This window comes from Cinclus cinclus, chromosome 11, assembly GCF_963662255.1.
Source record: "Cinclus cinclus chromosome 11, bCinCin1.1, whole genome shotgun sequence".
Classification (NCBI taxonomy): Eukaryota; Metazoa; Chordata; class Aves; order Passeriformes; family Cinclidae; genus Cinclus; species Cinclus cinclus.
This window is the reverse complement of record NC_085056.1, coordinates 18,675,056-18,699,247: the sequence shown is the minus strand read 5'-3', so window position 1 is coordinate 18,699,247 and position 24,192 is coordinate 18,675,056. Positions and strand designations below refer to the sequence as shown.

The 24,192-nt window shown below is 39.8% G+C and overlaps 1 protein-coding gene across 1 annotated transcript in view; it reads left to right on the top strand.

Annotated features, from left to right (window-relative positions):
• The window catches only part of LOC134048543 (transcription initiation factor TFIID subunit 4-like), a 146,609-nt gene that overhangs the window by 96,792 nt on the left and 25,625 nt on the right, over positions 1 to 24,192 (top strand). Inside the window, exon 14 of the mRNA XM_062500380.1 lies at positions 2,804 to 2,926. Coding sequence (XP_062356364.1) covers positions 2,804 to 2,926 — 123 coding nt within the window. The remainder of the gene's footprint in view (positions 1 to 2,803; positions 2,927 to 24,192) is intronic.

The window sequence follows — 24,192 nt, the reverse complement described above, 5'->3', positions numbered from 1 at the left end:
ACTGTATTTCTGATCTGCACCTCCCAGGAAACGAATACTTACTCCAGTGCAAAATTTTTTATTCTGCAAAGCTTGACAACTTCGTCCGAGATCACTCTAAGCCAGTTGGCCCTTGCTTAAATATTCATCAGACTTCTGATAATTGTGATAACCCTTGTAGGCTGGCAAGCAAGGCAAATTAGCAAAGAGATGATTGATCTTTTTTTATATGCAGTTTTATCTTCAACCTTTCCTGGATATATGTTATACTATAGTAATAATTTCTTCTCTAAGGTATTTGCCAGTATCTAGATTTGCACATCTATTTACAGTTGCCTTGAAGCCTCATAATTACAATACAGCTGAAATGTCCATTTTCTTTCCCTGACTACAAATAGGGATCAATCGAATTTTAAATGACTGCTTACGGGCTAGCTTCCGATCATGACCTTTGTAAATGATTAGAGCTCACCACTGTTGCTATCTACCTTGAAAGGGTAAGCGGGCAGCTCTGTCTAACTGGCATTTAATCTGGAAGAGAGCCAAAGATATTTGAGCTAAAAACCTAATATGAGTTGGCAAAGAGAAGTAGGTATAGACCTTTGCACTATTATTTAGATATTTTTCTACATTTCCTTTTTGTATTTAGGGAATTCTTTGTAGATGAGATATGTATTTTTAGATAACGTTATACTGAAGTTATGATAATAACCGTGCTTGAAAACTATATAGCATAAAAAGGGGAAAATGGGGTTTCAACTCTAAATTACTGAATTGAATTTTCTGAAGAACGTGAAAATTTAGAATGGTTTGGTTTGGAAGGGATCTTAGAGATAATCTTGTTCACCCCTTGCCATGAGCAGGGACACCTTCTTGTGTCCTGTCCAAGGTTGCTCCAAGCCCTGTCCAACCTTGGACACTCCCAGGGTGGAGCAGCCACAGCTTCTCTGGGCAGCCTGTGCCAGGAACTCAGCACCCTCCCAAGGGAAGCATTTTTTCCTTGTATCTAATCCAAATCCACACTCTTTCAGTTTGAAGCTGTTCCCTCATGTCCTGTCCAAAGTCCCAGGCCCTTGTCCAAAGTCCCTCTCTGTCTTTCTTGTCAGCTCCCTTTAGGCACTGGAAAGTCACAGTGGGGTCTTTCTGGGGCCCTTCCCTTCTCCAGGCTGAACATTCCCAGTTCCAGCTCGGCGCCGTCAGCAGGTTGCTGAGGTTACACTTGGTCCCAGTGTCTACATGATGGACCAAGATGGGAAAAGTGCCCTTGGTGGTTGACAGCATGAGCCCAGGTGTGCCCAGGTGGGCAAGAGGCCAATGGCCCCTGGCCTGTATCAGCACCGGTGTGGGCAGCAGGAGCAGGGCAGCGCCTGCCCCTCTGTGCTGGGCACTGGTGAGGCCACACGTCAAGTGCTGTGTCCAGCTCTGGGCCCTGGTGCTGCTCCCTTGGTGGCTCCAGCTCCTTGGTGCTGCCCTCCAGGGACTCTCTGGGCCACCTGCACCCCTCCCTCCCCTGGCTCTGAGCCTCTGCTGGGCTGGCACCATCAGCTGGAGCTTGGCACACTCCCTGGTGAGCCTGTGACCTGCTCAGGCACAGTGCCTGGTCACAAGAGGATTGACTGCTAAACAAATTAATCTGAGAACTGCACTAAACAGGAGGCATGACGTAGATCTGCTTTTTCTGGGCAGAGGCACATGGAGAAAAGAGACTCCACACTGGCACTTTATTGCTTAAACCTCCATTCCTTTTAACACTGGTTGAAGTAATTTAGGCCCTGCTAGTTTGTGCAGACCACGTGTAGGTAATGGCTGAGACACTTCTATCTCTGCCTGTCAGTTCAGTTTCATTTTAATGAAGAATTGTTCCAGTGTCATACAATGTTTTTATTGCCACCACTGAATTTCTCAAGGTGTTGTCCTGTGTGCTGCTGCTGAAATGGAAACAAGAGTGACATGGGTGGGATTAGAAAGCAAACTCCTCCTCTGAGTTTATTGATGGATTTTGTAAACCCAAAGTTTTGAGATTAATAAGAATTATTGCTAAGAGCTAAGAATGCTTTTATCTAATTAAAATAATATACTGTGTTGCCTAATCAATTATTCTTCTGTGGTATTGATCAGAATATTTGTTAAAATATTAGTGTTCCTGGCAATATGACACTTACCATTAACACTCTGAAAGAATTTTACAGTTTATAGTGAATATGCAATCCTGCCTCTCTGCTGGCTAGAGCCTTTGCTCCCATTTTCTCTAGTGTGCTGTGTTGTTACATAATGCAGCTAGCAGTTGCTTCAAACTAGTCAAATGTATTCTTACCTAAAATCTAAGCCCAGAAAGCACTTGTGGATTCAGTTTGTAAAGGTTTTGTGTCAGCATTACTTTTGGCTAGCATTTTGATAGAAATATTTTATTAATTTAGATTTTTTTAAGAAAACACCAAGTATGTTTGAAATATTCAAAATAAATATAAAATAAAAAATTAGGGTTTTTTAAGATTTGAATTGGTATTTACATTCTTCATATCAGTCTTAAACTGGAGAAGTGTAGTTAGTATATAGTACTTGCTAAGGCAGTTTTTAGGGAAAGGTTGATGGTTTTGGAAACAGTTGAGATATTTGGAAGCAGAAATCTTGTGAAAAGTCATGAGAACTTCAATACCTTCATTATTCCTCTATGACCAGGCTGCTAAAATAGTACTGGGAGCAGTAAAATGCTCTCAGGGATTGCTCATGTGTGACTTCTACCCCCTGCTTGCAGGTCTGAAGATAACTTTTTTGACATGGCAGCAGAATTAAAACTAAAGAGAGCTCTTTCCCTGTGTGACAGATGCAGCAGCAGGAACTTGCCCAGATGAGGCAGAGGGATGCCAACCTGACAGCACTGGCAGCCATCGGTCCCCGCAAGAAACGGAGGCTGGATGCACCTGGCCTGCTCAGCACAGGAGGAGAGGTAAGTGAGTACCAGAGCCAGGGAAGTGCCCCCACCCCTTCAGAACCTCTGCAGGAACAGCTGGAGCTGCTCCTGCTGCTGCTGTCAGGGAAGTGTGTCATTTGCAAATGCACATCAGCGCTGGGAGTCCTGCTTATCTCGCCACAGCATCCCCTTTTAGTTGTATTTTCAAGTGTGAACTTTCAGCAGATAATTAAAGAATATTTTTTAAATAGTTAAATGCGAAGTGTTGGTTTTAAACTGTTCACTGCCTTTATATCTGTTTTCTTCTCTGCATAATCTGAAAAAACCTAAAAAGAGTAGGGAAAGAAGTATCTGAAAAACCGTAACTGTAGTCTTGCTAACAGTTTTAATCAAAAGCTTATAGTAATAACAGTGTTGGGTTTGTGATAAATGTGTCCAAACTTCCAGAATGTCAAGGTGTTTCCCCTCCACTGCAAAGATGAGTTTATAATCATGCTAAATTGTAATTTCCATAAGAATGCTGTGCTCTTGAAATAGGATCGGATTCATTAGCATGATTCTCCTGTTATTTTAAGTGGAGCAGTAGCTGTACTATACAATAAATGCATAATTGTCAAAAGCCTGATGTATATGAAGCCAAGTGGAGAACCAGGGTGATGTGGTTGCACTGCTGTGGGTGGCTCTGTAAGAGCACTGTGTTGTTTAGTGCAGATACACTTGGGCTGCTTTTCCTTCTGCTGAGTCTGCCCACGCAGTGGAGTCAGGAATTCTCCCCATTACATGCCTGTTCTGAGGAAAATGCAAACATTTTGTTTTGAATAACTGAACTAACAGTTTTGGCTCAGACATTTGACTGTCTAAATGCCAGGCATTTCCAAAGGCCTTTTTGTTTCCCATTTTGGGTAGCTTTTATCAACTTCTCTCTCTTTGTGTGCTAAGATTAGTGCTAGGGCATTAGCTGAGCTAGGAGCAGAAGGGGATCTTGTTTATACTCTAAAATTGACTTAGGACTTCAGTTACGTAGGAGGTGCTTCTGTTGCTGATAAAATTTGTTTCAGACTGAGGGAGTTTCCCAGGTTTTGTGTTGTCCTGTTATTCCCTTCCTTTCAGTCTCCCTCCTTTATCTTACATTCAGTAAAGAATTCTCTTCTCCTCCACATGCACCTGTAACAAATCTCACCACAACAAGTCAAAGAAGCTTTTATTAGAAACTTGGCTGGGTGGTCATAACTTTGTTTTTTCCCTCATTTAAAAATAATTTGAACCTTCTAATAATACATTAATCCCTTCAGTTTTTAACACTTCACCAAAGGAATATTTTCTCCTAAGGAACAGAATTTAATTTTGTCTATTGTTCCTTAAAAAAATATTATTTTTGTAAGTATTAATAGTGTGATGAACAAATTTGTGGTCACCTTCAGTGAGTGAAGCATTTTAATCAGAGCTCTGTATCTGAATGGATCATGATGAACAGCTTCCCTCTCTCTCTAGAAGTTTCTTGTTCTCTTGCTACAGTGCTTCAAGGGAAAATAAAGGTCTGGGGCAAATTCCAAAGGCTTCTGGATATTTTTGCTTCCTTTTGCTGCTCTCCTAGCCCAAATTTTGCTGAACAACTGTATTGTTCAATTGGCAAACTGTACTTGAAGTTTTTGCCGATCCATGGATTTCCTGGAGCCATGAATGGTGTGCCAGTTCAGATGGAATTGCTCCCATCCCTCTTTTCCTAGCTTCTAACCATCCTGGCCAGCTCATATAGATGGCTGGCTGGAAGCTGATTTCAAGGTCTTGGAAACTGTATCTTCAATATTCAATGTCTTTTGTAGGGAACAGGACCTAAAGTACTGTAGAAGCTGTGTCTCACAGCCTTGGCTCCTAGAAACTCCCTTTCTGGTATTCTGAGATTATTAGGGCTGCTATGCTGAAATAAACTCAACTCCTCCAAAATGTTTTACTGTAAAAAGCACTGGAATTTTGTAATTTTTGTCCAAGACGGTCTGATATCTCTTCTTTGGGTTTCTGGGGATTATAAACATCATTAAGATTCTGTGTTCTATGGTACCAACATCCCCTTTAGCCCATTTCCACCTTCAAATATCCAACTTCCTCTGTGGTCTATGACACTGATTTCTCCCAGCAATTTCTAAGCTGCTTAAAGCCCTTGCTGCTGATTATCTCTGCTTGCAAGGTCTGAGCAAGAGCAACTTGGCCAGAGCTTTTTTTGGCCTGCCCTTTTTTTTTTTTTTTTTTTTGGTCAAAATACACAGATTTTTCATTGGAAGGTGCTGGACTCCTCGCTGCCCTTTTCTGACTTGTGTCTGCTTTTGTTGTAGCTGGGACCCTGCATGTTTAATGATCCAAAGAGATGTCATTTGCAAATCATCCCACCCTGGCATGTTCCTTTTCTTTTCCCTTTTCTGAACTAACTCTTGTTTGACACTTAGTTGGATTAGCCATTTTTCAGTGAGCAGTGCTTCATTTCAGTCCAGCTTCTTAGTTTACCAGAAATACTAACAATTTCTTTTTAATTGGATCTTTTTAATAATACCCTTTTCGTCTCAGCAGCAGGTTAATTTAGGAGTAGTGATGGATATTCTACTTAAGACAAGAAGTTGATGGAAAAGATTAGTATTTCTGTGTTTAAGTACTGTTTGTTACATAGAGAGAAATAGCTCTTCTGCAGATTTAGGAAATATGAAAAAGCTTGTGTTAATAACTGTAGGTATTTTCTACCAGCACTATGTTTGAGAGTATTTTCTTTAAATTTGTTCTGTCTCACATCACATTGCCAGAGCTCATTTGGACTTCTTTGCTTGTTTTCAAGCCATAGCTAAATAGACCTTTTTTTTTTTTTGGATGGCAGGATTATTATAAATTATCAAGACCAGGCCCATCAATTGTCTTTCCTGGACTAGTACAGCTAATTTTTTTTACTACTTTTACCTGGGGACATGGAAAATCAGCAGTTTTGGAGTGAGGTTATTATTACTTTTTTTTGTTTTGTTTTTGTTTTTTTTTTTTTTTTAATTTGCTCCTATGTGCAACCATATTAAAAATGCCTTAAAGCATGGGAAAAATATTTTGTAGAACAGTGGATGAGCAGGGGCTTGGTGTTCCCAAATAACACTGCTACCCAAGTCAGTGACTGGTTTGACCATGAATATGGAGTGGCCTGGGCTAATGTCACTGTGACCACTATCCCAGTCCCTGCATTCCTGCCCCTTCCTTTGCTTGGCCCTGGCTCTTGTACCCATCTCCATTTGATGAATAGGAAGAAGACTGATACAACAACAGTAAAAAGTGAATAGTTCCTGCTTTGCTTGTTGAAGTAGCTTGGTCTAGAGCCCAGTGAACACTGGAAAAGGAGCTCATGACCAGACAGAGACAGCAAATGTGAGATCACCTGCACTTCATTTGCTTCCTTTTTAGTACCTTTCGTGTCTGCTCGTATTTTAGATGATTTGCTAGAAACACAGCTGCCTCTGTAGCAGCCAGCAGCTCATCAGTAATTCAGCCTGCTTATTATTGTAATGTGGTTTAGATCAAGAGTGAAGGGGGAGAGGTAAAGAAAAGAGAGATACCTTTGGAAGGATCCAGCTTCTCTGCCTGGCAGAGTTGAAAATACTGCATTTGCAGAATATTTAGGGGTTTTCAATGTCTGTAGTAATGCTAGACAAAAAATATTGGAAAATCTCTTCTAAAGTCACAGTTTTTTGGAATTTAGCACATGATTATCAAGTTTGGTATTTAAGGATCCTGGCCCACATGATGTGTTTAGCAGCAGTGCTGCCCAGGTCTGATCTGTCCTGTGCCACTCAGCAGTGGGTGACACAAACAGGTTACAACATTCAGGACAGCAAGCACTGAAGTTCTTCAGTTAGCACCCCTAAGCATCTCTAATGTCAGATTAAATATAAGGTTTGGGTTGCTTTTTGATTGATTTTGAATCTTTTCAGTTCATATTTTCACTGGGTTTTTTTTTGTTTTGTTTTCTTTCTTTTTTTTTTTTTTTGAATAATAAGGCTTTTAAGAGTTTGGATTAAAATTTTCGTTTATTTATGATATAGATATTTTCATGTAATTGTAGGAGTTAAGGATTTTAAAAAAAGATTAGCCATTGTAAGACTAGGTCAGGTAGCTTTACAGGCTAAATATTTGAATACTGCTAAGGTGGCATGAATGCAGAATTTGCATGTTTTCAAGTCCCTCATTTCTTATTGTGGAATTAAAGTGTAGAGGTTAAATACAAGTATTTTTCTCTATTTAATAGTAATAATTAAATAATTAGGCTTTTCATCAAGATCTATGGCTAGTATCCCAAAATACATAAATACAGGGTATATGTTTGAAATATCTGAGGGTATAATTTGTTTAAATATCAAGTGAAAGCCCTCTCCTGGTACTTGCTGGCACAGATGGTTTTTGAATACTGAGCTTCCAAAGGCAGCTTCAGGGCTAGTTCAGTGAATCACCACTTATTGAAGACAGTCATTTTAGGGATAAGAAAAAGCCCTCTTCCTCACACAGCAGAAGAGTAGTCATCTTAAGAATGTTCAGCAAACTATCCCAAATACCATCTTTCAAAATGTGCAGGACCATATGTTGGGCCAGTGCTTGAGGGAGATCTGATACTCTGTGTGTTTTCTCATCCAGTATATTCCAGCCATTATATTAGTCAAGAAAGATAATGTTCTTGCAGATGTGGAAAGTCCCAAAACTAACAGTTAAAACAGAGATGTTTTGTGTAGAGAAAAGCTAATTACTGAAGTGATTGTGAGATGTATTTTGGGTACGAGGCACCACATTTTTTAATTAAAATAATCTTTCAGATGGTATAATTTGTGTATTTTAAAACTGCTTTCATGTTTAGGTTTTGTACAAAACATGATTAAGATTCTGGTTTAAGACTTGGAAATCTGGGTTGTACAAGAGGCAGACATAGAGAGCTTACTTAATATTACTCTCTATTAGGTCTTTATACTTTTAGCAACTCCTAATTTCTAAGTGGAAATGTAAGGATGGATTCAGGATTGTGTGGGAAGCACTTGGGTATGTGCTATAGTTGGAAAAAAATACTTGACTGCAGTCTCTTTTTGGTTATGCAGTACTGAATGTGATTCATTTCACCATTTCAGTTGATATTCTCACTTCATGCTTAGGTTATCCATGGGCATTTCAGCAACACCTGCAATTATTCCTCAAATCCACTGTCGAGATTTTAACAAGATTAAGAAGAAATGAGGATACTAGGTAATTTTCCCTCTAGAATGAGTTAGACATCAGCTGTCTCCTGGAAAACCCGGCCTTGTTTCCTTCTGTTCTTGCCCTTTTAGACCATAAGAGATGTGTAGTGTGTTCTGCAGGAGTATCTGTTACTGGAGGGCTGTGCCTTGGCTTCTGTCCAAAGTTTCTACTCAGTGAATATCGTCCACTTTAGAAGGTCATGAATCAGCCAATGTATGGGGCATAACTGCTCTTGACAGACCCAAAAGGACTGGAAGCAAGGAATAGTCTTGTGTTTTGGGGAAAAACACCAATCATCAGCATTGCCATTCCCTGAGCAAATCTTTAAGCTGTTCCCTCACCTTTCCTGAACTAAAGAAACTTTATTTTATGGCATCCACTTTCAAAGATCCTTGGAACAACTTGTTCAACAGCTCAAGTCTCAGCTTGGCCTTCCTACTGTATGGTTGGCTCTTGATAAATTACTTTTTGTTTAAGGTGGTCAAGATAAATTTAGAAAGCACTGGAACCTAAAGCCCCTTTACATTGGTTAAGCTTGAGTTATAGGAAAGATACAATGGAGCAGAACACCTTTTGTAAGCATTTATGGATCAAGAAGTTAAAATTTGCTTTTTAAGCGTGTAGAATAAGAGCAGAACAGGAGGAATTTTTATGATTTGTTGTATCATTACCTTTTCAAGCACTCTTTGCTCCATGTCTCACTGATATGATAAAATGCAGTGTTCTCTCAGACCTGTTTTGGTGTAGGATGTCACTGCTGCTGACAGTTATGATTTCATTTGAGGTATCACAAAACTATCACTTAAATTTATGGGTTTAAATTTTCAAGGAGACAAAAGAAAGGAGTCTGTCCTTACATTTTTTTAAGAGAATTGCATACATACTACTTTATAAACTCTGAAAATCTCGAGTTTGGCTTCAGCTTCTCTTTTACGTCCGTTTTGTTTTACTTCCTGTTTTCAGAATCAAATAAATATTAAAATAATTCATCATAAACATGTTAATATCTATTTCAAAAGCAGTATTTTGAAACGCTCTGTAGATGTTATCCTAATTAGTAATTGCACCTTTTTTCCTTATTCTTAAAGGAGTGAGATTTCAAGCTAAAAATCAATTGCTCCAGTGTTGAATATTCATTTTTAAAAATTTAATTCAAACTATGTTGTAGCCCATGATGAACACACACTGGGTTTCTTTAGAATTCTGGTTTTATTTTGTGAAACAAAACTTATAAACATGTCTCTAATGCTTCTTGCAGACTTAGCATAGAACTAGGAAGACATTGAAGATGATGGATAATGTGATGTTTACATTGATGATTAATAATTGTAACTGGGAGTGAATGTGTAGAAATACATTTCCATGCCTGTTGCAAACAGGCAGGAATATAGACAGTGAGTCAGGAGGCAGTAGAACATTTTTGTATGGATCTCAGTTCACAGGAGGAAAAAGCCAGGCAGCAATGCAAGAAAATAGCAAGTGGGCTCTGTGCCAAGAAAAACATTCTTTTTTACTAGTAGAACAGGTTTGCATGCTGTGTGTATTCCTTTGATCTATGGAATACAAAATAATCTAACAGAGGTTCAATGATATTAATAATTTTTCCTTATTGGCCAAGACAAATTTGATTTTTACTTCATTTGGAGATGGAAGTTGGTCCCACCTGAGTGAATGATGTTGATGTAGCATGCAGGAGGAGACCATCAGAGCATTTTTTTCTTTGCTTCTCAAAGCATTTTTACTCAAATAGTGATTTGTTCTTTTTTTTTTTCTTAGAAATAGAAATTCTCCTCCTTGGTTACAAAAAAAAATTGCTACATTTTTTAGAAGAAAATTTTATCTATATGATAATAAATACAATTGTTTTATTTATGGATATGTTGTAAATACAGTGTGTGCAGCTTATTAGCATGGAAAATGAGAACTTGGCACAAAGACATCTGAGTAGCTAAGAGTTCATCCATTATTTGTCAATCCCTATGGAGCTCTCCTGCTATTCCTGGGAAGGTTGTGTTTCTCTTACAAAAGGCAGCTACCTTGAGGATGTGTGGGGACTGAGGGTATGTGACTTTGCATTTTGGGATTTTTTGGGAGTTGGTTTTGGGTTGAGTTTTTCTGTATTTTCATTTGTCTTCTCTATGCCTGCCTGATTTTATGATACTGAAAGACAGAATCTGTTTTGCAGTCTCTGTTTATCTGATGCTTATAATTACATATTTTTTCCTTCTTCTGGCTAAGTAAAACTGGTAAGACTAAGAGAAAACATGGGAGGGTCTAGCAGAGGATTTGTCCTTTTTGACTTTAGAAGGTAAGGCCCAAGGTGCTGTGCCAATTTGAGATGTCAGTGAAAATAATTTCTAAAACCTGACCAGAAGACTTTCAAGGTAAAACTTTTCAACCTGTGCATGGAAAGATTCATACCTGTATCTTAAGGGTGGCAGTGTTTCCCACTTAAATAATTCTTCCCTAGAGCAGTCAGATGCATCATCAAATAGATTCATTTCCTTCTGCTTCAGTCCTGTTCAGTGCTAGGTAAATTTTGTGGAATAACCTTTTTTCTTTTTGTCTAAAACCTTTTTTTACTGAACTTAAGGTTTGGAAAAAATCTAAAGAACTTTAAAATGTATTAAGATGCACATTTTTGTGCAATTCTTTTATAGGCAGTCAAGTAATGTGTTGGTCCTATCCTACAGAGAGTGACAATTGGCCATTTAACATTTTTGGTTTACCCAGGGCCTTTGGGCAAACAGTCTTGAACTTCAAGGAAAAGTAAACACCCTACCCAGAAGTGCTGAGCAGAACTGTTATTTTACCTGCTGTCAGTTGCAGAACCAAACCACTGTCCAGGCTGTGTGTCCCTGTGGTGGGAATTAAACTCCAAACAAGCCACTCCACTCTTTCCTCCGCTTCCAGTGAGAGAAGGAATGCGGGGTGACATCACAATTTACTGAAAGCAAACAGCAGTGGCATAGGAATGCACGGGAGCAGAACAAGATCCGTAGCAGAAGGGCACAAAAGAGCAGGAGATCTAGACACACAAGGAGTTCCCCAGGGCTCGGCTCCGTGTGGCTGAGGCCAGAAGAGCTGCTCCCGTGGCTCAGCCGTGACACCACACGGGGAGTTGCTGGCACAAAAACAGGGTGGTGGGGCTCCCACAGCTCCCACAGCCGCACGTTCTGTCCCTGAGACTGCAGAAGCAGTGATGGACAACCCCACCAGAAGCTGGATGGGCCGCTGGGCTCTGCTCACTGCTTGGAACTGCTTCACAGCCTGGCTGTGACCTGCTGGGGACTGGCAGCAGGACGCTGCAGAGCTGGTCCAGCAACTTCCCTGGGCAAGGAACTCAACAGAGCCCCACAATTCCGGTGTGCGGTGTCACCGTTGGGGCGGACATAATACATGAAGGGACTCACTACACTTCAGAAAGCTAATATCTGTTTATTATAGCAGCCAGCTGCCTTTTATACCCTCTACAAGGTTTACTTTTTATTCATTGGGTACAATAGATCAACATTTCATCGGTGAAAAGCAGTCTCCACCACTGTTTTTCACAAAACTTTTCTAAAAATACTTTTCCCAGCTGCAGGTTTCTTCTTGCTTATCTTCTTCTCCTCTTCTCAGTCTCCATACCAACAGCCTTGGTAAAATTCCCTGCAGAAGCAAACCTTATCAGTTAACTCTCTCGAGCTCACAGACCAGCTGTAAGCCCCTTCCACGTATGGCCACATTTTCTTCCCCCCAAAGCCACATGCCAGGTGATGATGTGGGTGATGCAGAATGGCAATGGCCATGCCACCCTCGGCACCAGCACTCGGTGTTATGTACAGCTGAAAGCGGTCTGCTGATAAAAAAGTAAAAGTTCTTGATTTAAAAAGAAAACAAAAGCCCAATGGGTAAACATTTTGTTCTGAAGTTGCTGTCTTTTTATGTGTTCAAAAAATCATCTCTTCATTTTCAGTAGTCCAATTGAAAACAAGCTTATTGTGTAAGAAAAAGAAAGGAAAACAGGCCTTTCGTGGTTTCTTTTTACCATGTGCAAGTCTCCCAAGATGTTACTGTAAGTCAGAATGTTTTTCTGAGTGTTTAATGTGTGCATATCATATGTATATCTGTGCACAAAATTTAAAGGCAGGTCCCTATTACAGGTTTCATAAGTGATGTTATCATGAAATGACACAATATCAGCAGTTTGTGGTGCAGGCAAATTTATTTTGACCAACTTTGCTCTTCAAGGAACATGATGCATTTTAATCCCTGTGATCTGTTCTAAATTGTAAGAGTATTTTAATCAAATACTTGTTTAATTTGGAAAGGAATGCTCACCCTTCTTTTACATGTGTTGACCAGTCTCCTGCTGTGCACACTCCTCCTTCAGCATTTGACTGAAATTTGCCAATGATAAAATTCAAAGGTGGAGCTCGAATATTTAAATTTTGAGCTGAAACGAGCTTTTCAGCTTTCTTAAAAACTGTTCCCAGATAATGGAACAATGTGCTTTGCACATCCTTCCTTTGTAAAAGTGATGGCAAAGCGGGTCCTGTTTGGCCACATTCATGAGAAGCTGAGCGTTGGAGCTCCAAACCTGCAAGGACATGTGCACATGCTTAACTTTAGGCACAGTGGTGAGTTTGTTTGAAGTCAGTAATGTGCCTCGTGTAGAACATTAATTACCTGCAATAAGCTTTTGTTAAAGCACTGTGTTCCTGTCAATCTCCCTGCGTTTCCCACTGCATGAGCTCAGCTTTGCTAATCTCTAACTGGTTCTGGTGTAGGAAACCACTTTATTTTCTATATTTCCTTCCCTAGGAAGACAGGGTTTTCTTTCTAGAAATTGTCATATCGCATGCTTTTGGAAAGTCTCATGCTATTTGGCCAGGGAAGTGTTTGGGACTAATCAGTGTGTGTTAAATGCAGGTATATGATGATTCCTGATGAGTCTTGAATATTACAGGCAGTATTTTGCTTTCAAAGAAATAATACAGCAAGAATAGCTAATAGTGGGATCTTCATCTTGGTCTTCCTTTTGTTACATACTCTGTTCTAGTGAACGACTAGGAAAAAAGGGAGTTTTTGTTTTTGTTTTGCCTGGAGTCAAACAGGAGCATGCTGGTTAAAGGGATTCTGTGGGGGCTGGAGAGGGCCTGAGGGAACTCGGAGAGACATCTACCACCAGCAGCTTGTCTGTTCTAGCTAATTATAGCTGGGGTACTGTTTACTTTAGTGGTGTACTCCTTATTTATTAGTTACTTGGTTACTGCTTGCCTTCAAGTTACAGGCTGGCAGCCAGTTCCTGCAGGGGAGGTGCAATAGGGAGGGAAGGGCAGCAGGCAGAACTGCTGCTCCCTGACCTTGGCAAGATTTCTTATGCTGGTGGAGTTTGGGTTTTTTTTTTTAATACTGGCAACTTGAGAGATGGTCAAAAAGAAGCAGAGAAGTTAAAAACTAGTGACAACTAAAGAAAATTTTTTACCATCTAGAAGGACTGTGATGATAAAATTATCACGAGTGTCTCCGTGACTTGTAAATCAGAAGGAGGGTTTTTTTCCCCTCCTTCTCCTCCTGTCTTTGGAGAATAGTCTTGTTTTTTTGGCCTATATGAAGTTACGGTGGTTTGCATAAAATTATGGTCTTTATAGCATATTAATCAGTGTGAGTTCATGGGATTCTGGAGTTAGTTTCATGAAGTGGTTTTGCTAACAAGTTACAGATCACTTTTTCAAGCCTGACTGAATATACACACAGACATTTCACAGTGTTAACTTAAAACTAAGTTAAATTATTACAAAACTCGAATGTGGAACCCATAGGTCACTTAGGAATCCCAGTCCTTAAGAGTTAGACTTCTGGGGCATTGAATCACCTTGGGAATTGTTACCCTACCTCACCCTCCAGCTTTTCTGATGAGTTTTGAGCTGGCCTGTGGATGAGGTGTCTGAAGGAGGTAGTGCAGTAGACCTGTTTTCACTGGCTTTTGTTATTCTTTTTGTAGTATTCTTGGTGTAATGATTATCTCAGCAAATAAAAGGGCAATGAACAGCAGTGTTGTATGGGAAGGCAAATGAGGAGAATTCTGAGGTTTTCTGCAGCTGTGTTTGAGAAAGTAGAAGGTATCATAAATAATGATCTCTGTGCTATAGCAGCATGAAAAGTGTGTTGGCCCATGCTATAGTTTTATCAAGGAAAGGGATAATTCTCCAGTCTTTTTGAGCATGAAACTCTTGAAAAGACAGGAGCCTAACAAGAGCTGAACATCTGTATGATGCATCAATTACTGAACAATTTAGAGGAAGCTCTGCCAGGAGAATGAGCAAAAAGTTTCATAAAAAAGGCAAGGTTTCTATCTCCAAAGGAGAAGGTAGGGAATACAAGGAGCACAACAGGTTAAACAGCCTTGGCCAAAGAAGGGAGTACCCCTAGGCACACCAGCATCTCTAATCAGTGGTAGTGGTATGAGCTCTGAGGGGAGGGAAGTTCAGGCTGGTGCTCTCATGTAACATTAAAAAGGACAAGCAGTCTGTCAGGGGAAACAGTCATTGGTGTGGGATTTCTTCTCTTGATCAAAAAGACAGCAGCACTGTAGCCTGCTTTATCTATAGAGGAGGAGTTGGCAGAGGGCATTTTTTTCCCAGGCCATATCACTGGCCTGTGTAATGTTTTTCCTAATCCATAAAAGAAGCCACTTGCATTTCTCTCTTTTGCAGGCTTTTGTTAATCCCTCAGTTTTCTCTTTTTATTTTGTTTTCATTTTTATGCTATTACAGTTTTTTAAAAAGCAACTTTAAGAGACATCTTTACGAAGCAAAAAATGAGCTACATCTAATGGACTTGAAAAATTGCCTAGTGCTTGTCTCCAAAGCCAAAATTACTTTTCTCATATCTGTGAGTAATTTTTATGAATAGCATTCAGTTTCAGTACGTTGAAGTCAATTAAAGGAGGGAAGGGGAAACAAAGAGCACTCTGCACAAGTCCTGCCCCTGGACACCATTGACAGCCATAGGTGTGTTGCATTTTGGTAAAACTTAATGTTACCACAAAGTTATTTCAGCAAAAGTTTTTATCTTCAGCTGTGTAGCTACAGTGAGATGGGATAAATTTGATACTGCTGTTGACTTAGCTTTTACCTTACTAAGTAACAGAACAATGAGGAACTGCAGGTACTGTTCCCTAGTGTTCTTGTCAGCTGTGCAGGTAGTCAAAGTAATAATAATTTGCCAGTGATGTTAAAAGCAAACATACATCAAGATTTGAAGTATTCTTTTCATAATATTTCTTAAATAACAATATGGAAGGGTTTCCAGAAGAAAATTGGAAGGTAGGTTTTTGTCTCAAATGAAATAAAAATTGCATCTTCAGAAGTATTTGATGTTGTGTCATATGTCTTGATTGAGAATCCAGAAGAATTATTTTATTTACTTCAAGAAGTACTATGAGCCTGAATCTTCAATTAGTTGCTTTTTAATATTGTGAAATGTTCCTTGTTTTAAGGAGCTTAACTGTACTGGGACATGTTGTGTGGCTTCTCCTGGTTGAGGGCAAGAAGTAATACAGCAGGTGATTTGATTCCACCACAGATCATTAATTTTCAGTTTTGAGTGTCCAAATCATTCAAGCAATAGTACATCATTTTAGAAGATTCCTAATGAAGTACATCTGGAGTAAAGTCTTAAAGTATGGGCTAGTCAACTGTCTGTGCTATCTCTGGTCTCTCCATAATCAGATCTGGACGTGTACATTGTGTATTTCAGTGTGATGTCTGCCCAGTCTGCAGCAATTAGTGGAAATTACAAATGTTTAATGAACATTTTAATACTTTTCTGTTGATGTTGTTGATAGGTATTGAAGACTCCAATGTTCCAAGTGTCTTCAGAATTCTCTGCCTTGATGTATTTTGTGGCCCATGAGTAGATATTATTCACATACACTATTTATTTTAGCTATAGTGATTAATACGTCAGTTTGACCTATTGGGGTTTCTTTTCTACAGTGCCATATATAAAAAAATGTAATGTAATCCATAATTCAGCTTGTGCAGCCTGTGTTGGGCTGTAAATCCTGGTTGGTCTGCAGTCAAATGCATTTCTTATATTAGTTCTACTGGGATACAAGGTTTTGTGGGCTTCATATGACTTCTAAAAAGTTATATATTGCCTTTTATTCTGGTAGTGATGAAGACCAATTACTTTTTAACATAATTTTCTATATTTTGGCCCTCGCTCTCTAGGTATTATATACTGCTGTGGTAAGTTTATTAAGTTGTACCGAGTATGTGGGTGGGAGATAGCAAAGCTGTGTTTCTTCTTTTGTAGCTGTTTTTCCAACTACAGCTTCTAAAAAATTAGATTCCGGATTGTCATATTTAAATTATTAATTTAGCCTAAGCCTTCTAATTTCAAAATAATTTTTAAATCAGGCAATATCATCTGTAACTTCTGAGTTATTTAATTAGTGTATATACTGAGATTGATTGTTTTTAAAAGTAAATGTGTAATCCTATAAACCTTAACAATAGATATAGTTTTTAAGAGTTTCAGGGGGGTATTTTTATCTCCAGTATTCAATTGGTTTATGTAAGTGGCTCCTTTATGAAAACTTTGAACTGAATTTCTGATACAACTTTTCTCTAGAAGAAGACCCCAGAGAAGCTCATGAGTGGAATTTTATGCCCTCCCTCTGCCCCCTCCCTGCCCAGACAGAGGCAATGCTGGGATGGGTGTCCCATGAATTTATCCCCTGAACCCTCTCCCTGCCCAGACAAAGGTTCTGCCCCTGCTGTGCTGGGATGGGTGTCACAGCAGGCAGACACCCTGAGCTGTGTCCCATTCCTGCCCTGCTGTGCTGGGATGGGTGTCACAGCAGGCTGACACCCTGAGCTGTGTCCCATTCCTGCCCTGCTGTGCTGGGATGGGTGTCACATCAGGCTGACACCCTGAGCTCTGTCCCATTCCTGCCCTGCTGTGCTGGGATGGGTGTCACAGCAGGCTGACACCCTGAGCTGTGTCCCATTCCTGCCCTGCTGTGCTGGGATGGGTGTCACAGCAGGCAGACACCCTGAGCTGTGTCCCATTCCTGCCCTGCTGTGCTGGGATGGGTGTCACAGCAGGCAGACACCCTGAGCTGTGTCCCATTCCTGCCCTGCTGTGCTGGGATGGGTGTCACAGCAGGCAGACACCCTGAGCTGTGTCCCATTCCTGCCCTGCTGTGCTGGGATGGGTGTCACAGCAGGCAGACACCCTGAGCTGTGTCCCATTCCTGCCCTGCTGTGCTGGGATGGGTGTCACAGCAGGCTGACACCCTGAGCTGTGTCCCATTCCTGCCCTGCTGTGCTGGGATGGGTGTCACAGCAGGCTGACACCCTGAGCTGTGTCCCATTCCTGCCCTGCTGTGCTGGGATGGGTGTCACAGCAGGCTGACACCCTGAGCTGTGTCCCATTAATCCCCACAGCTGCTCACACTCCGCTTGCATCGGAGCCACCCCAGTGCTCAGACCTGACACCCAACTCCAGACTGCACATGAGAGCAAACCCTGTCCCTGCCCAGGATGTCCCCTGTGGTGGGAATTGCTCTCCCAGGTCTGATAACAGGACTCTTCTGGCTGGCTATGCTGGATTGTCCTGACGTTTGGAATACAGATCCATGAGAAGCATGTCATGTTAACAGAGCACTACAACAGTCATACTTTGTCTCAGTTGATGGGGGAATTGCAGCACACAGGGTAATTCCTGTTGACAGTAAGAACTTGCAGATAGGCAGACTAAAATGGTGAAATCATTATAGAAATTTATTTAACTGCTTGAGTGGACGTAGCAGATTGGTTGAGCCAGCCAAATCTGAAGACTGTGATAGTGGTTTCTGCTCTACTGCATTTTTTCTAAGTTTAATTTTTGGCTGGTTTATATATCTCTTTGGAACATGTAATTTTAAGTCTTTGAATATTTGTAGTAATAGCAAGGTTAATAGTTGATGAAATATTAAGTGTATATTTTTATCTCTGTTCAGACATACAAAAGTTGTTTTCATGGTTAAATTTTGAGGAAAAATATTTAAAAGAAGGCAGTCATATAATTGAAAACAAATCCGTTGAATTTTTCTTTAAATTTCATTCTCTTTGGAAGAATGTGTTAGCTAGTTAGTGAATAATATAGTTTCACAACTTCTTTTAATTAATTCACAAAACATTTTTCGATTACTTGTTATTCTGTGGTTTTAAATCTCTTATCTGTGACAAAAAAAATAGATTTGATATCAATGATATCAAATATATCAAATGAAATCTTTATCCAAATTAGATAAAGATGAGGAGCTGCCTTAAGTATTTAAACAATGCTCTTTAATAAAGAATCTATTTTTGAGTTTCATTTCCTTTTTTTGCTTTTAGGAGTGAGGTTTTGCAAGCTGATATCATACTTTTCCCACAGCTACGGTAAATTTTTCTGCTAGCTATTAGCTGCAGCATTATTTTGCCTAATTAAAAAAGAGATGTGACCACCTAGGTCCATAAGTGTAATGCAAGGGCACCCTAAGTGAAGAACAAGAGGGATGACATTTTGTCACTGCATTTTGTTTGCAGTCAGTTTGCAGCTCCTTATGCCTAAGTGTGACAGTCTAAGCTGTCTTCCTGCAGTTTTTGTTCATGCAGGACAATGGTGAGTTTGAATGAGAGAGGGAAGCCTGTTGGTCTGGCAATATTTATAGTGCATTTTTATTTTTCTCCAAAGCACCTGATTGCACAGCCAACTCTGTACTTATTATTACAGGCAATTGGCTCTGAGAAGGAGACCTGAGAGCACCTTCTCTTCTTGACTCTAACCACCAAACCCTAACCAGTCACCTACATTTATATATTTCCTTAGAACTTAATTTCAACAAGTTTTAGTCATCCCCTCTAGGATCTCCATAATACAATTCTGTAGGTACAGCAAATTCTTTAAATCGCCGTTAGCAGCAGAGCACACAGGCGTGTTACAGACTAAGCACGAGAGACCTAAGTCTGTAGAGAGATAGATGCTTTGAGTATTATCCATATTAAAAAAAGAGATATCCCAAACTTTGCATTTAAAAATATTTCTCTGAAGTGTCTCCTTTAGTGTAAATGCTGATGTGTGTTGGCATTAAACGGTTGTGTGGGGAGTGCTCCATAGCCCGGTAGGGCGGGAATTCTGCCATTGTCAGTCTGGCTCTGCTTACATCTGTGGCTTACTGTAGCTGGCTTTATCTCATGTGCTCTTATCTTGTTCATTGCTATTCATAACCCATACTTTGTGAAGATGGGTCTTTATTCATAAGAAATATTTGCCAAGTTCCTTGTTCCTTTTTGTAAAGGAACAATAAATGCTATTTGAACATATATACCTTTAGTTTGTTTTCATTCCCAGTTTAATTATGCACTGTGTATTTTAGGCACATATGCCAGATTCAAGTCTTACGTTAATTTGCCTTTGCACGTTAACAAGCACAAAAGGAGAGCGAGCAAAAGCGGAATCGCTGTCTCAGTGCATCTCTGTGCTCTGGTGGTAGCCCTGCTTTAGGAGAAGGTAATGGCCAGCTGCTTCTCAGCTTCTGGATCATTTAAGGAAATTGTCTCCAAATATGTACAAGATGAAAACCTGTCAAGTTGTCAGCTGTATGAGAAAAGAGATCACTGACATTTGGCTCCACTCCTCTCTTCTTTTATTCCCCAAATTCCTGCTGTATTCAGCTGGGGAGAAAAAGGCTGGTTGTGTGTAGTTAGGTCATGGTGAGCAAGTGGAGAGCATAAGGTGCAGTTTTCAGTATTTCTGGTGATTGGCATAAATCCTGTCAGCTGGAACTGGTGTGTTCCAAAGCTCTTCCTTTAGCTTTTCAGACCCTGGAGTTGAGCTGAGCTATGTGATAGTAAGGGAGAAGTAATTACTAAGAATTCTCAAAGCAAATGGAAGTGCATGGGTGTGGGATTAATGTTATGATACGTGCTACACAGGTACTGTTTAAGGTTACCACTTCTGATTGAAGTCTCCTTTTCCTTTGTATGAGAACAGCATAATTAATTTGGATGTAATGAATTCAGTTGCTGCTAGTTTGTCACCTGAAAAGAGAATTTACCAAAGCAGGCTGAAATCCAACTGAAAATATGGTCATGGTTAGTATTTAGTATTTAAAGAGCTCTTTTAACATGTGTAGTGGAGCAGTAGGCATCTTGTGGTTAGGCTGGGAAATGTGTGTTATATGGTTTGAAATATACCTCCAAAAATATGTGAAAGATGATACAAAAGTCTCTTGCAAATTTTAAATGAAAAAAAAAATACTGTTCTACAGTACATTTTACAGGTTGGCAAGGGAATGTGTCACTCTTGATAAGGAGTTTGCAGCCCTGTTATCTGATTTGTATATGTAGTTTTGTCTATATTAACAAAAATCTCAGATTGCTTCAGTGTGAAAGCTGTCTCAAGTACAATCTATGCCCTCAAAATCAAGAATCAGCAAACAAGCCAATGTTTTGGCTTGTGGTTAAAGTTGTTACTATTGGTGATCACTTACAAGTGTTATGTGAACAAAGGTGATGGTTTTGGTGCTGTGTACATTTTAAGTTATCTTTCCTGTTTGTGCTGTTTTCAGATGTCAGTGCTGTTTGAATCCTGTATGTAGTACCGTAGGAAAAATCCATGGGTATGTTCATTGGGGGGAAAAAACTCAGCTACTAGGCATTGCTTTATTTGGTTAGGTCAATTTTAAAATTTATTTGCTTAGGTAATTTTATTTCTATTACCGAGGGAGATGATATTTTAGCAGTGCCTGTTTTCTAGGGCTTCAGAAGGAGCGTGCCAGTGCAAGGGCTGCTCTGGTTGCCATCATGTGAGTGGCTGGGGAGGTCAGTGCCAGGCTCGGGCAGAGGCTCTGTGCAAGGACGCTCACTGGGGCAGGGTCAGCTGGATTATTTTATGGTGGCCCCTGTGAGAGGGCTGTGGGCTGGGCTGGCCCTGCCCCAGTGAATCGGGGCGGATCTGCAGGATAATGACTTCAGCAGGGGGCACCGAGGAGCAGCTGGGGGGCACAGAGCCCTTCATCAGCACAGCTGGATCCAGAGCGAACATCTGTCTGTGCTCTTAGACTCGACACTTCTGTTAATACTGGGGGCTGTATTTGCATTTGTTAGATTATTTTGGTAACAGTACTTTTCTCGTCTCTAGTGTTCCATTTCTTTCTATAATCCCCTCTCACAGCAAAATCAGTATTGGCAATTCAGAAGAAACAGAACAATTACTTTCATGTAAGCCTTTAACAATTACCAACTTTCCTATACTTTCCCAGCAGTGGCTATATGTGTAAGTCTCAGTAAAGAGCAGCTGTGGAATGAAAATAAAGGACTTGCACAAAGGAGCTGTTCAGTTGTGCTGAGAGTGCCATGGAAGAGCTGAGTGTGAATTCCTCCTTGGCTGTCAGAAGCGAGGAGGAGGAGGAGGAGTCCATGTGCCCATGTTCCTGGGTTATTTCAGTCATGGAGCTCCTCTCTGTGCCTCTGAGGAAGTGAATGGATGATGGGAGGGCAGGTTATTTAAGTTCACAGGCCAATGCACACTTGACCATAACTGAGTTGATTGTAAACATTCTTATAATAAATTAATGACACCAGAAAGAACACGGAGAGGAGAAGCTTGCATTCAAAAAAGCGAAGTTGGAAAGGAGCAGTCTTGGTGTCTATGAAGTTTCCCTGCTTACTCTTATTCATGTCTTTCCCTTTTCTTGTGTGTTCCCTATATGCTTCAGAAAAACAAATCTTGTAAACATTTGCTGGGTTTTGGCATAGAATAATAAAGCAGACAAGTGTCACATGAATGATTGTGACACTTGTACAAATGTCTGTGAGCTCAAACACGACAGGCAAATTATGTTTTAACCCATTAACTATAGCTGTCTTAGGTAGAAAAAGATGCAGATTTATCTAAATACATAACTCAAGCATGCACTTCAGACTTTAAAATTTTGCAGAATCATAGCTTCTAAGATTAATAGTTTACACATTAAAAACATGTCAAGATGCATTGCATCATCGTTCCATCTTCGCTTTACTGAGAAATCGCAGTTTGGAGGGGATGGCGAGCAGGAAAATCAAGCTGGGTGTTCTGATTCCCTTTCATACTGATACAGACAATCCTTTTGCCATTCCTTACTGTTTATTCACTTAATTATAATGCTGTGGAAAAGAGAATGATGAAGACTTTGGATATGTCATTCCATGGCATTATCAGCTTCCCAGATTTCCTTTCAACTTGTCATGGTGTCAGTATTCTGGGGTGGTAGTAAGGAATTCTCTACAGCAAGGTAAATACAACAAGGTAAATCTGACTCCCTGTAAATGAATGTGTGATGGCCTCATTGTGGGGCTCAGATGCGATGCCGCAAATAATTTATTTTGTCATTTTTGAGGTGGAAAAAATCTAAATTTTGATGATTTTTTTATAAAAACTCCTGGACTGTGTAAATTTTGCCATGTCTCAAAGTAATTCCAGTTTATCATTATTTCCTGTCTAGTGCAGGTGTTTCTGTAGTTACATACCCCCTTGAGGCCTGATACCATGTGAATTTTTTCAGCCAACTCCCTGTAGCATTTTTGCTAGAAGAATCATTCAGTACCTGTGTGCTGCAGTGGCTCATGATTCCCATCCTCTGCCTTTGTTCCTGTCTTCTTCCTTACATGTTCCTTACCTTAGCTCTCCTTGTATATTCTTAGCTTTCTCCACATAAGGAAAAAATTAAATCAAGACAAATTATTTTAATGCTGGAGTTCATTTTTCAGATTTGAGACCTCACTTGTGGAACAGTTTTTGAAAATTGTATTAATGTTAATGAATTCTCTGCTACTTGGTTATGTGGTTGATAATATGATAATACATCTCAAGAACTTTGGACAAAGAATGAAAGTTTTGAGTATTCTCTTAATTTGAGCATTTTAATGGGTCCTCAACCTGCAACCATTTGTTAATGAGAAAATTTTGGAGTAAGTCTGTGGCAAGTAATAAACAGACTGAATGCACATTTGTGTAGACCTCTTTAATGGGAACGAGGAAATGAGGTTGGATGCGCTTAGCTAGGAGATAAAAAGCCCATCTAAGTTAAAAGGCATAATAGGAGTAAGAAAGTGAGACACAGTTTTAGACTGAAATGAGAGTGAAGACTTGGCAGATTAGATTTGCCTTAAGTCTATGATAGTTAAAATAACCCCATTTAAAATTTTGAGACTGTAATTTACATGTTCCTTTATTATTATTCAGATTAATACTAAAAGGGCAGAAGTCATCCAAGGAACTTATGCATTAATTTTCTTCCCTTTCACTATTCTGCAGATTTGTTTCAAAATATTATTCTAGTACCTTGAGTTTTGTTGCTATTTTTTGTTTTGACAAGTTTTCTTTCTGACTGTCTGTTAATGCTACTGAGAAATAAAGATGCTTTTACAAAATGCTTTCAAGCACAAAAGGAGATGGTTTTCAAGAGATTATTTTACATATTTACATATTTTACCTTAAGCATTTTGTAGTCACTGCCTACTGGTGAATGTATCAGATTTTTACACACACTTTCAAAATGAACCAGTTTTGCTTCTAAGCCATTGCAAAGGGAGGAAATGAATTCTAACTTTTTTCACTTCATTTTCACATCCTCACATTTCCTTATTTCACATGGTTTAAAACAAAATGCCTGCAGCATTATTTTTCCTTTCTCAAGAGCAAAGTGAATGTGACTTTTCTAAGGGGGTCACAGGATGCCTCTGAGGCCTGTGGGTGTTACTGGACTGCTGCCTGCTTTCAGCTTAACTGAAGGGCTTGTCATAGTTTTCATCTCCTAAGAAATTAGCCCTAGGTGCTGGCCAGAAGCAGGAGAAGGCAGCATTATGAGTCCCACGCTGGTTATTTCCCACTGACATCAAATCCTGAGGTTTTTAAATTAATCCTGCACAAAGACAACCCTTCATTTTGGTGCCAGTTTGAAATTAGACTGCAATAATGACCTTTTAAAGATGTCTAGTTGTTAAGATAAGCCCCTGTTGAAAGCTGAAGGTGGCTCTTGCACCCCGTGTTGCCGAGAC